Raw genomic sequence first — 14,874 nt, forward strand, 5'->3', positions numbered from 1 at the left:
TCGCCAAGCAGCTTGGTGAGAGGGTTACAACAGTTGGTGAGATTACTCGCAAATGGAAGAAACACAAAATAACTGTCAATCTCCCTAGGTTTGGGGCTCGATGCAAGATCTCACCTTGTGGGGTTTCAATAATCATGCAAAAGGTGAGGAATCAGGCCAGAACTACTAAGGAGAATCTGGTCAATGATCTTAAGGCAGCTGGGACCATAGTCACCAAGAAAACAATTGGTAATACACAACACTGTGAAGGACCAAAATCCTGCAGCACCCATAAGGTCCCCCTGCTCAAGAAAGCACATGTTCAGGCCCGTCTGAAGTTTGCTAATGAACATCTGAATGATTCAGAGGAGAACTGGGTGAAAGTGTTGTGGTCAGATGAAACCAAAATCAAGCTCTTTGGCAGCAACTCGACTAGTAGTGTTTGGAGGAGGAGGAGGAATGCTGCCTATGACCCTAAGAACACCATCCCCAAAACACACGGCCAAGGCAACAAAGGAGTAGCTCAAGAAGAAGCACATTAAGGTCCTGAAGTGGCCTAGCCAGTCTCCAGACCTTAATCCCATAAAACATATGTGGAGAGAGCTGGAGGTTAGAGTTTTAAAAAACAGCAGTCTCGAAACCTTAATGACTTGGAGAGGATCTGCAAAGAGGAGTGGGACAAAATCCTTCCTGAGATGTGTGCAAACCTGGTGGCCAACTACAAGAAACTTCTGACCTCTAATTGCCAACAAGGGTTTTGCAATCAAGTACATTTTACAGTTTTGCGAAGGGTTCAAATACTTATTTCAATCATTAAAAAGCAAATTTATAACTTTTTTGAAATGCATTTTTAAGGATTTTTTTTATTGTTATTCTGTCTCACACTGTTAAAATAAACCTACCAGAATTATAGGCTGATCATTTTTCAGTTGGCAAACATAAAAAATCAGCAGGGGGTCAAACATTTTTCCCCTCACTGTAAAATGCATGGTGGATCTTTTTGGAAAATGGTAATTAAAAAAGGTGAACAACCCTTTAAACTCAGTGTGTACTTACTGCTTGCAGAACGTAGGTTTCAGATGCCATTTTCCTGCTTCTGAAGTGAAATTGTCATCAGCAAGTCCACCATCATCACTGCTTTCATCCTACAAAAGAGGAATTAGAATTACATATTGCAAACCCTCTATATTAAAGTAAGAAATATAATTGGGACAGCTAATATCTACTGATATTTTTGGATTATATTGGAAAAAAAAACAAACCTAAAAACCAGCCTAAAACGTTTTATTTTGGATAGAGAAATTGAAAGAATTAGGACCTTGGCAAGGTTTGTATTGCCATCTTTGCCCTTATTGTGCAGATTTCTTCCACCTATTAGTACACCTAATGATGCTTCATTTTTCCAATGACACAAAAAAAAAAAAAAAAAAAAAAAAAAAAAAGTGTGTTTGTAAAGGATCTTTTTTTTTAAAAATAACAAACATATACTTACTTCAACTGTGCAGCTCATTTTGCACAGAGTGAACAGATGAAGGGGCTCAGGTAAGTAAAACGGGGGGACCGATGACTGCCAGGTGTATTGTCACCTTAATGCATACGATGCATTAAGGTGAAAAAACACAAAGGTTTACACCCCTTTTAAACGTTTTTTACCCCAATACTTCATATCCTGATATGTACCTGCTGTACCATGTACTTGTAGGAGAAAATATCCTGTTCTCTTTGTATTACTTCCTTTGTGTAAAATCCCTGGTGTTCCTGCTATTCCCTCTGCTTTCCTATTAAAAACTGACCACACTAAGCAGGAGAGCACTGTGATTCAGAAGCAGATGACATGGGTAATATGTAATGATGGTGTGTAATGTACGCCTATGTATTAACCACACCCATGTTCTATGCAATGATTGGCTGATAAGGGTGCATATAAAATGAAGTCCCTCCCACAATATATTACACAACTCCTGAACTTTGGTCTCGACTCATCTCTTATTGTCTTTGTCAGGATGTTGTCTCCTAATGCTGCAGCATTAGTATAAAGGGTTTCGTAAGTATTGTAATTGCGTAAGTTATACCTAGCTGGTCTTTGTCAGGTATATAGAAATACCATTTTAATCACAACACCATGGTCAGTTCTCTAGCTATGCTGGGAACTCCGTGTGCTCTCCTCTAATGATCAGACTTGTCCTGATACGCACCCGCTGCACAGCCATTCACTGGGAAGCTCAGTGGCTTCTCCTCCCCCCAGCTCTTATGCAGCTGCGAACAGAGGAAATGGGATCACTTATAAAAAAAAGGGAAAAAAAGGTATTTATAATGTATTTTTATATCTATACAAAAAGGTTTTGCCTTTCACTACTATTTTAAAGAGGAAGTAAACCCCACCAAAAAAATCGTAATTTTCAATTGTTTCTATTATACTAAACATCAGCATTCATACGATCTATATATTTCCGCAAAACGAGCGTTATAAATACCTTTTTTATAATTTTTAAAAATCTGTGCCTTCCGGGTATCGCCTGCGCCATTGCTACGTCTGGTTTTCCTCTCCTTTGTGGACGTCATTTCCGCCCTTAGTTTGAGTCCCCTCAAGAAATCTTGCGCATGCGCCGTAGCATCATAACAATCCTAACCAAGCCTCGATCTCGGTTGCCGTTACTAAGGCAACAAAGCATTTAATGTGTCTCTCTCTCGCTCTGCTCTGCTCTATTATTCATTCCCCTGCGTGACGTCTTGTTCAGTCACAAGGGGGAGTATCAGGAAGAGCAGGGAGATGTGTACATCGCGAGACTTCTCCTCTGCCACTCTGAGGAGAATGTCACGTACTAGCAAAGGCACAGAAGCAGGAAAGACACAGGTGGCAATACAATATATGCCGCGCTTGCAAGTCCATACTGCGCAAGCGCGCATGACGTCATGGACATCAAAACGGCGGTTTTTACGAAAATGACACAAGTAAGTGCACTTTCTCAGGCAGCGATCAGCTGCCTGAGAAAAGTATTATCTACCTAGCTAAACATGTTTAGGAGGGTTTACAACCACTTTAAACTGAATGGGTTGTTTTACAAGATGATCGCTTACAATCACTTTAGGTGAGGAAGAATTAAAACCTGTGAAAAAGATTGGTCTTACCTGCAAAATAATTTTCTTAGAGTTCACACAAGACACTGGGTGGTATTAAGGAATGTTGGACACAGCCCTACATAAACCATCTGACTCCCAGCAAGTAGTAGCAGGAGTGGGTCAAAAGAAACTGAATGGCGGGACCTGTGTCCTGTAATGTACTTCAAGAAGAGGATTTTACAGGTAAGAAAATAGGATTTTTGACTCAAAAAAAAATCCTGGAATGCAGTAGATTGTAAAATCATAACAACTGGGTTATATTTAGGTACATTTATAGGTGACTGGACACTGGCAGAACAAGAATTGCTAAGATAACATATCTTTTCACTTCCAGCTAGCTTCAGTTTTGTAGCAAGCAATAGGGAGATCATAAGGGCAGAGGAGATGGACTTGCACTGCACTCCAGGAAATAGACTTTGCTAGTAAGTCAAAATTCTATTCTGATCAAACTGCACAGGACAGGCTCCTTTTAATAATTCAAACTGGGACTTCCAAAAGCAGTACAACTAAGGAGTGGGCAACACAGTAAACAAATGAGTCAGGAATTCTTGAGAGACTCATAGCAGCATGAAGCACCCTTATGTCTGAAACTGGCATCAAGAGAGGCCTGAACGTCTACCTGGTAAAACGTAACCACTTAAGGACCACCGCATGGCAATGTACGTCGGCAGAATGGCACCGACAGGCACAAGCACGTACATGTATGTGCTTGCCTTCCAGTGGCTGCGGCGGTCCGTTTCGCTTCAGGAGCGATCCGGGATGAGGGGATGGCTGTTGGTTTCTGGCCATCCCCTCTCGATCGCTCCTGGCGAATGAGAAGCTTCCCCCGCCTGTGTAGTGTAAACACAGGCAGGGAGGAAGTGATGTCACTCTCCTCGGGGCGGTCTTTTTGACCGGACTGCGAGGAGAACAGAGAAAGTAAGTGCACCAACACTACACTGACATGTAGCTACACATAGGCACACAAATCCCCCGCCTCCCAGTCACAGTGTCACTGATTGCAGTGATCATTTATTTACTGATCACTGCATTTAGTGTCAGTTGTGACAGTAAAAACTGTCAGGGCAGTTAGTGTTAGGTCCAGGGTAGCCCCCTACCACCCCCCAATAAAGGTTTAACCCCCCAATTCCCCTAGAGTTAACCCTTTCACCCCCTTTTGCCAGTGTCACTAAGCAATCGTTTTTCTGATCGCTGCATTAGTGTCACTGGTGCCGCTAGGTAGCTAGTTATTTTTTTAGGTTCACCGCCAGGTTTTTATAGCGCTAGGTACCCCGATATACTACCCAATAATTGTTTTTAACCCCCCGATTGCCCCTAGTTAACCCTTTCACCAGCGATCACTGTATAAGTGACGCTGGTTAGCCAGTTCGTTATTTAGGCTCCCCGTCAGGTTTTTATATAGCGTCAGGGACCCCCATATACTACCTAATAAAGATTTTAACCCCCTGATTGCCCCTAGTTAACCCTTTCACCAGTGATCACCGTATACGTGTTACGGGTGACTCTGGTTAGTTTGCTTTTTATAGCATCAGGGCACCCATTTATTACCCAATAAAGGTTTAACCCCCTGATCACCCGGCGGGTGATCTCAATTAGGTTTTAGGGTCAGGGTCTGCGTCGCCCCAGGCAGCGCTAGGTTAGTGCCAGTACCGCTAACACCCACACGCAAAGCATACACCTCCCGTAGTGTTATAGTATCTGATCAGATCTATACTAGCATCCCCAGCAAAATAAAAGTATACGCATATATAATAATAATTATACTGGAGAAATAGTGAACATCAGTGAACCACCATACATAATAATAATAATTAACAATGTAAAGTCCCAATAACGTGTCTCTACAAAGAATGAACTCTGTCGAATTCTGCCGATCCGGAAAGTGGAAAACAAATCGTAAACGTGATATAGCAACGATTAGCAACAAGTCGGAAAAAAGGCTTGCGACTCCCTCCACCATGCACGTAGAACTACACCAGTAGTGAAGATACAAGTCCAAACTGCTTACCAGATCCGTTTGACCACTTTAATTAAAAAGTAAGTCAAACAACACTTGTACAGGATAATGCCTGCTCATATGGATACCGATGCAAATGATGGTAGATGGGGTGTCTCTCTTCACAGACTCAAGCAGCAAATGTGAAAAAATACAAAAAAATCCATAGCATAATACTGACTTTAATAAAAAATAAGTAAAAAACAGACAGCCAAAAGGCTCCTGACCTGGCACTGGGACTGCTCGCTCTGACCAATAGAATCGCTCTCCAACTCAAGGAAAAATTCTTCCGTATTTGATATTGGCATGCGTTCCAGGCCTGCAGACCGACCGTCAATCAAATCCAATGACGCGGGCACTGAGGGGTGGGGCCGGGTCTGGCATTCGTGTCTGTGGACGCAAATGCTTGACCCAGGAGCATACTCGCAAGGTATCCCCCTCGGGAAAGTGCTTCTTCTAGGGGGTTATCTGATGCGAGGAGCCGCGTGGGCCGCCGGGGGGACCCCAAAAGACAAGGTTTGGAGCCACTCTGTGCAAAACGAGCTGCACAGTGGAGGCAAGTATGACATGTTTATTATTTAAAAAACAAAATAAGAAAATAAAAACGATCCTTTACAATCACTAACAAAAATCTATTTTCTTCTCTCACAGAGAAGATGGCAGTTTCCTAAGGACTCTAGCAAAGGAAAAATTTAAGAAAACAACTTGCTGGGAGTGGTCTATCTCCTGTAGACAATCTCCTGAAAGGAGCAGCATAACTCTACAGTTGTGACTACCATCCTGTAATGAAAACTATAACATCTTTATCGGTTTGTGTACTTTCCTGTCCCAGAGAAGATCACACTCTATATTTCTTGCACAAACAAAAAGTGAGGGAATAGCTTAATAGGATCATGCAAAAAAAAAAAAAAAAGTAAAATCTTCCCTATGCCATCTAAACCTTTAATAAATGGCTGGAGTAAAACTTTAAATGATTTCCACAGCAGTTCTATAATCTACAAATGTTTAGCAAATATTTCTGCTCTATCTACCTGCATGCTATTCACTTTCTACTTGCTGAGCACCAAGTGAAAAGCTCTACCTGCTATAATCATACGTTTAGCATCAGAATTGTAACAAGGCGATAATTAGTGGAAAAATCCTTGAGCAAACTACACGAGCAAGCAATGTGAAGGATGGTCATGTCATAGTGGTGTCATGGTTACAGAAATGACACATACATTTTTTAATTTTAGAAAATGATTGCGGCTGCAGAAATATTACTTTTGACAACTTTAAATTACAAAATGGCTTATTTTGCATAAGGACAGTCAATGTTTTAATAAAACAGACTTTACTATATGAATATGGTGCATGCAGTATTGTCAAACAAAATCCACTGATGTGCGAATCATAACTTTACATTCACATTAGATATTTGGTCAAGCATCCCATTCACCGCTCAACTGTGCTGTAAATAAAAAAATGTTTATGAAACTTTACAGTTAGTTATTTCACATACCAGATTATCTTGGTCATCTGAAAAATCTATGAACTCCTCTTCATTCTTTTTCAAGTCATCTGGTGAATCAGTATAGCTTATTTGTATTCTGTGCAAACCATCTGTGTGGGATAAAACACAATTTAAGTAGGGCACAAGGACTGGATTTGGAGAGAATACTAGATGAAACAGAAAGCACATTTGCACAATTCTCTTGCTGCAGTTTAACATCTGTAAAGAATTTGTGACAATTTGAAATTCACTACACAGGAGAAGGTATAGGTAAGCTGGCTTCTATGGGATGCAATGACAATCTTGCTGTTTAACATGGTCTCAATTTAGTTTAAAAGGCTGCTAAAGGGGCCAACTTCATAACAATGGTGACCACTGCTGTAACAAATTATGTGACTACTGTCAGCACAATTAAAGTGTCATAACTCCCCCCCCCCCCCCCCCCCAAAAAAAAAATCTATTTACATCTCTCTCTTTAAAAGATATATCTTATACCCATATACAGAAACCCACCAGCATAACATTTTTCCTTTTCCTTATTAGTTAATACCTGGTTGATCCTGCCTTTCCCATAGACTTCCCTACTGTTAGCAGCCAAAGGATCGGCTGCTATCTTTGCCACTATGTGGCCACTGTCATTGTACATGCTCCTCAGGCTTCCCCATTCACTTTCTTCCCCCCTCTGGAAGCGGTCTCACATTACTTTTTTGACTTTAACCACTTGCCGACCGCCGCACGACGATGTACGTCGACAGAATGGCACGGGCAGGCATATGGGCGTACCTGTACGTCCCTGCCTTCCCGCGGGTGGGGGGCCCTATCGGGCCCCCCCCGGTGCCTGCGGCGGTCGGTATTCGTTCGGGAGCGATCTGGGATGAGGGGGCGGCCATTCATTCATGGCCACCCCCTCGCGATCGCTCCCGACGAATGGAAATCCTTCGTGACATCACTTCCTCTCCTGTAATGTAAACACAGGAGAGGAAGTGATGTAATCTCTCCTCCGTGTCAGTATTTTTCATTCCGACACCGAGGAGAGAGGATCGGTGGAGTTGCACCAACACGACACTTCACAGTAGAACATGCCAGGCACACTCACACCCCCCCTTTACCCCCCGATCACCCCCCCAATTACCCCTGCCCCCCCAGTCACAGTGACACCAATGCATTTTTTTTTTTTTTTGCATTGGTGTCATTTGTGACTGTAATAACTGTTAGGGCAGTTAGGGTTAGCCCCCTTTAGTTCTAATGTACCCCCCTAACCCCCCCCAATAAAGGTTTAACCCCGTGATCACCCCCCGTCGCCAGTGTCACTAAGGCTGGGTTCACATTGCAGCGGTTTATGAGAACGGATGTGATTCGCACCGCACTGCAGTGCAAATCACATCTGATCTCTGCGATTCGAGTGCAGCCATTCGCCGCACCCGCCGCAAATTCGCACGGGACCCTTTTTTTGGTCCGCAGCAGAATCGGATCGCATGGGTGTTCACACCATGCGATCCGAGTTTGCAGATCGCACTGCGATATGCGAACTGATCTGGGGGTGTCATTAACATTTCACTGACACTCCCAGCAGTTCGCATAGGGCAGTGTGAACTGCCGCCGGGAGGCATGCGATGCGTGGAACCCGCCGCGGATTCGTGGCGTTCCCGCATCGCTCCAGTGTGAACCCAGCCTAATAAGCGATCGTTTTTCTGATCGCTGTTTTAGTGTCACAGGTGACGCTAGTTAGGCATTTAGGTTCGCCGCAGCTTTTTATAGCGCCAGGGACCCCCATATACTACCGCATAAAGCCCCCTGATTGCCCCCTAGTTAACCCTTTCATCAGTGATCACCATATAACTGTTACAGGTGACGCTGGTTGGTTAGTTATTTTTTTATAGTTTCAGGGCACCCGCCATTTATTACATAATAAAGGTTTAACCCCCTGATCACCCGGCGGGTGTCATTTGTGACTGTAATAACTGTTAGGGCAGTTAGGGTTAGCCCTCTTTAGTTCTAAGGTACCCCCCTAACCCCCCCAATAAAGGTTTAACCCCGTGATCACCCCCCGTCGCCAGTGTCACTAAGGCTGGGTTCACATTGCAGCGGTTTATGAGAACGGATGTGATTCGCACCGCACTGCAGTGCAAATCACATCCGATCTCTGTGCGATTCGAGTTCAGCCATACAGATAGTATGGCTGAATTTGCGTCGCACCCGCCGCAAACTCGCACGGGACCCTTTTTTTGGTCCGCAGCAGAATCGGATCGCATGGGTGTTCACACCATGGGATCCGAGTTTGCAGATCGCACTGCGATATGCGAACTGATCTGGGGGTGTCATTAACATTTCACTGACACTCCCAGCAGTTCGCATAGGGCAGTGTGAACTGCCGCCGGGAGGCATGCGATGCGGGAACCCGCCGCGGATTCGTGGCGTTCCCGCATCGCTCCAGTGTGAACCCAGCCTAATAAGCGATAGTTTTTCTGATCGCTGTATTAGTGTCACAGGTGACGCTAGTTAGGCAGGTAGGTATTTAGGTTCGCCGCAGCTTTTTATAGCGCCAGGGACCCAGATATACTACCGCATAAAGCCCCCTGATTGCCCCCTAGTTAACCCTTTCACCAGTGATCACCATATAACTGTTACAGGTGATGCTGGTTGGTTAGTTATTTTTTTATAGTTTCAGGGCACCCGCCATTTATTACCTAGTCTCACTAGTGTACCCCTAAATTTAGGGGTGTCTACTTTCCAAAATGGGGTCATTTGGGGGGGGGGGGGGGGGGTTTGTGCCATCTTGGCATTTTATGGCCTTCAAAACTGTAACGCCCTTAGAAAGCCTGAAGGCGGTGCTTGGTTTTCGGGGCCCCGTACGCGGCTAGGCTCCCAAAAAGTCCCACATATGTGGTATCCCCGTACTCAGGAGAAGCAGCAGAATTTATTTTGGGGTGTCATTTCACATATGCCCATGGCATGCGTGAGCAATATATCATTTAGTGACAACTTTGTGGAAAAAAAAAAAAAAGTTTGTAATTTTCCCGCAACTTGTGGCAAAATATAAAATATTCCATGGACTCAACATGCCTCTCAGCAAATAGCTTGGGGTGTCTACTTTCTAAAATGGGGTCATTTGTGGGGGTTTTGTGCCATCTTGGCATTTTATGGCCTTCAAAACTGTAATAGGTAGTGAGGAGTGAAGTCAAATATTTACGCCCTTAGAAAACCTGAAGGCGGTTCTTGGCTTTCGGGGCCCCGTACGCGGCTAGGCTCCCAAAAAATCCCACACATGTGGTATCCCCGTACTCAGGAGAAGCAGCAGAATTTATTTTGGGGTGTCATTTCACATATGCCCATGGCATGCGTGAGCAATATATCATTTAGTGACAACTTTGTGAAAAAAAATTAAAAACAATTAAAGTTTGTAATTTTCCCGCAACTTGTGGCAAAATATAAAATATTCCATGGACTCAAAATGCCTCTCAGCAAATAGCTTGGGGTGTCTACTTTCTAAAATGGGGTCATATGTGGGTATTTTGTGCCATCTTGGCATTTTATGGCCTTCAAAACTGTAATAGGTAGTGAGAAGTGAAATCAAAAATTTACGCCCTTAGAAAGCCTGAAGGCGGTGCTTGGTTTTCGGGGCCCCGTACGCGGCTAGGCTCCCAAAAAGTCACACATATGTGGTATCCCCGTACTCAGGAGAAGCAGCAGAATTTATTTTGGGGTGTCATTTCACATATGCCCATAGCATGTGTGAGCAATATATCATTTAGTGACAACTTTGTGTAAAAAAAAAAAAAATAATTTTTTTTTTGTCATTATTCAATCGCTTGAGGCAAAAAAATAAAATATTCAATGGGCTCAACATGCCACTTATCAATTTCCTTAGGGTGTCTACTTTCCAAAATGGGGTCATTTGGGGGGGTTTGTACTGCCCTGCCATTTTAGCACCTCAAGAAATGAGATAGGCAGTCGTAAACTAAAAGCTGCGTAAATTCCAGAAAACGTACCTTAGTTTGTAGATGTGACAACTTTTGCGCAAACCAATAAATATACAGTTATTGACTTTTTTTTTTACCAAAGACATGTGGCTGAATACATTTTGGCCTAAATGTATGACTAAAATTGAGTTTATTGGATTTTTCTAATAACAAAAAGTAGAAAATATCATTTTTTTTCAAAATTTGCGGTCTTTTTACGTTTATATCGCAAAAAATAAAAATCGCAGAGTCAAATACCTTTAAAAGAAAGCTCTATTTGTGGGAAGAAAAGGACGCAAATTTCGTTTGGGTGCAACATTGCATGACCGCGCAATTACCAGTTAAAGCAGCGCAGTGCCAAAGTGTAAAAAGACCTCTGGTCATTTACCAGCAAAATGGTCCGGTCTGAAAGTGGTTAAGGGTGGATTCAGCAGGTCAATTGACAGGTGCCTGCGCCAATGCTGCCCGTCTTTGTTCCTTTGTCAGTCCAATACCTTAGCCACTTTCACCCCAGCAGCCGCTGCTCAAATACCAGTCTCTCTTACAGGTGCCCTTCCTTCTCCTAGCTGTGTGCCAGTTGCTTCTGAGAAGTGGGCAGAGGAGGGACAATGACAGATTGCTTAGGAGCCTGTGTCAGGCACCTTTCAATCATATCTGCTCCCTCTTCCCTGCCCTTACTTTTTCTGTTTGCTTGCTCTGCCCCCTTTTTTGTGCTGTGCAAACACTGTAAACTATTCACCTAAAAGCGGTTGGAAGCTTTAAAAAAAAAAAAGGTTATTTTATTGTTTTCATGTGAGCTACATGCCCTTGCTTTCATTGTTAGATTTAATTACAAACGTATTTAATGATTTCAAAGCCAGCTACAGACATGAGAAAGTCAAAAGAAATTGTAAGTTATTAAGACCTTTTCATACACATGAATGCTTCGCTCCGACATGCAGGCTTGTCTGCTAAAAATCTATTTCACATGATCAGTTCCCCTTTTCTCCAATATCAATTAGCCATAGGGGTGGAAACAAGCAAGCATCTTTATGTAGAAAGCACTTGCTTAAGAAACATTCGTCATATTGGTCCAACTTCCAACTGAGATGTCATTTCTTTGGCTAGGCCTACACTGAAAAGTTAGTGTTAAAGCGGTATTAAAGCCAAAACCAATATACTGCAGCTCACCAATTATTAGATCTGGTGGCTGCATAAGTTTTATTTTTTTTCTCCTCTGTTTTCACCTGGTGGTCTGGCCAGTAACACACCACCTGTTTTAGCATGCCCCCACTCTGGATGAAACCGTAAAGGAGGTACAGCAGCATTGTCAGTTTGGAGGGAAGAGAGTAAAATGTACTAGCAGATTTAGATTCACTAACAAATGGAAGCTCTCACTTTATAAGCAGCTACAGCAACAGTTTTTTCCTTTTGGGATAAAGGTTTTACATAAATAAAAGCTGATCACTGTAAGCACCTCTGTTTGTGATAAATCATTTGTCTCATCCCTGTGATTAATATAGCTGCAAGAGCTTGTTCTTTTGAAAAACAGACTTACTGGCCAGATCACCAGATGAAAATAGAAAAAAAATAAAATAAAGCCTAAAAAGAAAAGTAAGGCAGCCATCACATCTAAGAATGGGTAAGCTGCAATATAATAAAGTTTTGCTTTTAATATTGCTTTAAGAGTTGCTGTTCAAATCCTAAATGTTGTTTAGAATCAAAGAGGAAAAAAAAAGCATTGCAATGATTTTAACACCTTTCAAGAATTTTGAAGAATATTCAGGTTTAAAAAATGTACACTGATGTTCAAATATTGTAAAATTCATATGCAATAATAACCCTATAAAAAGGAGAAAAGGCCCACATCACAATTACGATCCTGGCGCTAGCACCAAAATCGCTCCAAATTGCAGCGAAGATTGCCCAGCTAAGCACTCTGTCTGGGTCCCTCCTGAGCCCACTGCTCAGACGCTGTCACTGGCAAGATGAGCGAGTACACTCCTCACTGACAGAAATGACTAGAAAACAATTTACCAGTAAGGGTGATGCCACGCTCATCCAGCCAGTGACGGAGCAATCTGTGGAAACCGGAACTTCTCTACCTTGTCCTGTGGTGCACAGCGATCCGGTCTCTGGCGCAGTAAGAAAGTGTGACATGGGTCTAAGGACACTGCCAAGGACAGGATACCATCTGTAAAATGTCTCAAGTCCTCTCAGTGAAGCAAGACACTTAGGGGGAACAAGGAAAGAAGAGTCTGAATTTCAGACTGACATTTTCTTACACTTGCTTTAAAAGCAGGCAGCTGAGCCAGTTTTACACCCTCCCCACCCAACCACCTTAAAGAGGAAGTAAACCTTCTTGTATAATTTGTATCTATAGGCAAGCCTAGAATAAGGCTTACCTATGGGTACTGTAAATATCTCCTGAATGTGCACCACCTGTGCCGTCTCATCAGAAGTGTGCGCTGTGACTGGTGGCTCTCGCATGCATACGCAGGAGTGATGCCACACAGCTGGAGTCTGTGGCCCCAGAAGGAAGATGGGCGGAGATGGATGTGGCCTCCAGCAGTGATGGCGTGGGCTACGTTTGCAGGTAAGTGTCAAAATGTGTATGTGATGCATACTAGCACATTATGTCTTTACTTTGCACGGGAGAAAAAAATAAATAAAAAAAAAAACAGAGTTTACTTCCTCTTTAAGATACAACAGCGGCTGGTTGAGGTAGGAAACATGCTGCGGCTGAGGCAAAATTGATATCCCACCATGTTTGTGCTACAAGTGCAAATGAATATAAAGAGTCTGGTCATGGATGCAAAGGAATAATCAGAATTTTTCTAAACCCTGTAAGGTTAAAAACTTGTTTAGTCAGTCAAGGAGAGGATTAAGAAGTCAATACTTGCCTTCAAAGAGGCCAAGAATCATGCGTAGGTGGATGCTGCATCTGTCCCCCAAAGGCGCCAAGACTGAGAACCAAGCAGTCTAACACCACTGATCGCTCAGAGTTCTCTGTGGCTCGCTGAGAGTTTGAGCCTGGTGCCAGTCCAGACATATTGTCGTGATCTTGCCCCAACCTGGACTGGCTCCGTGATGTAAACCTGCTGTCTGCTGAAAATGGGTCACAGGAGCGCATAACGAAATGCACGCATGTGATCCACAGAAGTACAGCCAAACATACTTAGACTGCATTTCTCCTTTAAGTTTCCTTCAGCGCTGTGACTATCCCTTGTTGGCCTCTTGCAATCCCCTGTACAGCAGATCCAGTGACAGCACAGAGAGCCAACAGTTTACAAGCTGACATGAGGTTAAGAGCAGAGGGATTTCTTCGTGTGTTGCTTCTCCACTGTCCAATCACAGGGTGGTGTGAGCATTGCATTTCTTGATAGGAACAAAGACAGTGGTGTCATGCTCCTTCCTGTGAGTGCAACAGAGTTGTGCAAAGTTCAGGACTGGATGGACAGAAATATAGATCTACTGACAAACAAAACAAGTCGGTCCCTTAAACGTATTTCATGTGTGTATTTAGAGATTTGCCTAAGTTAATTTAAAGTTTTACTAACCCAGTAATATGAAAATAGTTCATCACAGCTTATAAATCTTCTTACATTAAAATACTGCCACTATATACCTTTTTGGATGATTTGCATACCACAGTTAAATCATAAGCTGCACAGTTTCTCCAGTGCTGAGAGTTCAGGAAGGTGGAGATTTTCCCTGCAGCCTGTATACACGCACACATGTGTGATGTCAATATCCTGTGACCTGGCTAGCTCTGAGAACAAGAAACTTTTCTCGCCAGCGTAAAAGACACAACGGAGCATGTGCAGGTTGGCTATTGCCTGTGTTAGCTGGCCTTCCCCAGATAGACAGTGCATACAGGATAAAACAGCCTTTTTACGCAATGTAGAGGATTAACCCCTTAAGTGCCACAGTGAGTATAACAAGCATACTATGCTGCATATACAGACTGATTTTACGGTTGTAGGTTTAGTAACACTTTAAGCTTTAATTGCAAAGGTTCACCTGCTATTATTTTGCTGAAACTGCACTGCATTCCAATTACTCCCTATTTCCTTAGTGCTTAGTAGGCAGAATGTCTGCTATAATCACATGAATGTTCCAAGTGTTGTAATAAGTGAAAATATGCTGCAAAATAATGAAGTGATCCAATCACACGTACAGGAAATCTATTATTTCTGTGGGTGATATTGACTAAATGCTTAAGTACTGGTCAAATAGTCCCTGCCATAAGTTTTTAGGAGAGCGAAGATCACTAACAGCTAAGCAAACAGCAATGCTGCCTGAACAGTGACCCTTCCCTTTTTGTTAGGAAACACAAACCCTAGCAT

At 42.9% G+C, this 14,874-nt stretch overlaps 1 protein-coding gene across 8 annotated transcripts in view; it reads right to left on the reverse strand.

Annotated features, from left to right (window-relative positions):
• Positions 1-14,874, reverse strand: part of SENP6 (SUMO specific peptidase 6) — a 157,535-nt gene that overhangs the window by 9,177 nt on the left and 133,484 nt on the right. For all 8 annotated transcript variants that reach the window (XM_077487361.1, XM_077487362.1, XM_077487360.1 and 5 more), the window contains 2 exons: positions 6,597-6,697; positions 1,036-1,124 (listed from right to left, as the gene is read on the reverse strand). In XM_077487361.1, the coding sequence (XP_077343487.1) occupies positions 1,036-1,124; positions 6,597-6,697 (190 nt within the window). The remainder of the gene's footprint in view (positions 1-1,035; positions 1,125-6,596; positions 6,698-14,874) is intronic.

Source organism: Lithobates pipiens, unplaced genomic scaffold (genome assembly GCF_037356315.1).
Source record: "Lithobates pipiens isolate NorthernLeopardFrog02 unplaced genomic scaffold, aLitPip1_a1.2 Scaffold_18, whole genome shotgun sequence".
Taxonomy (NCBI): domain Eukaryota; kingdom Metazoa; phylum Chordata; class Amphibia; order Anura; family Ranidae; genus Lithobates; species Lithobates pipiens.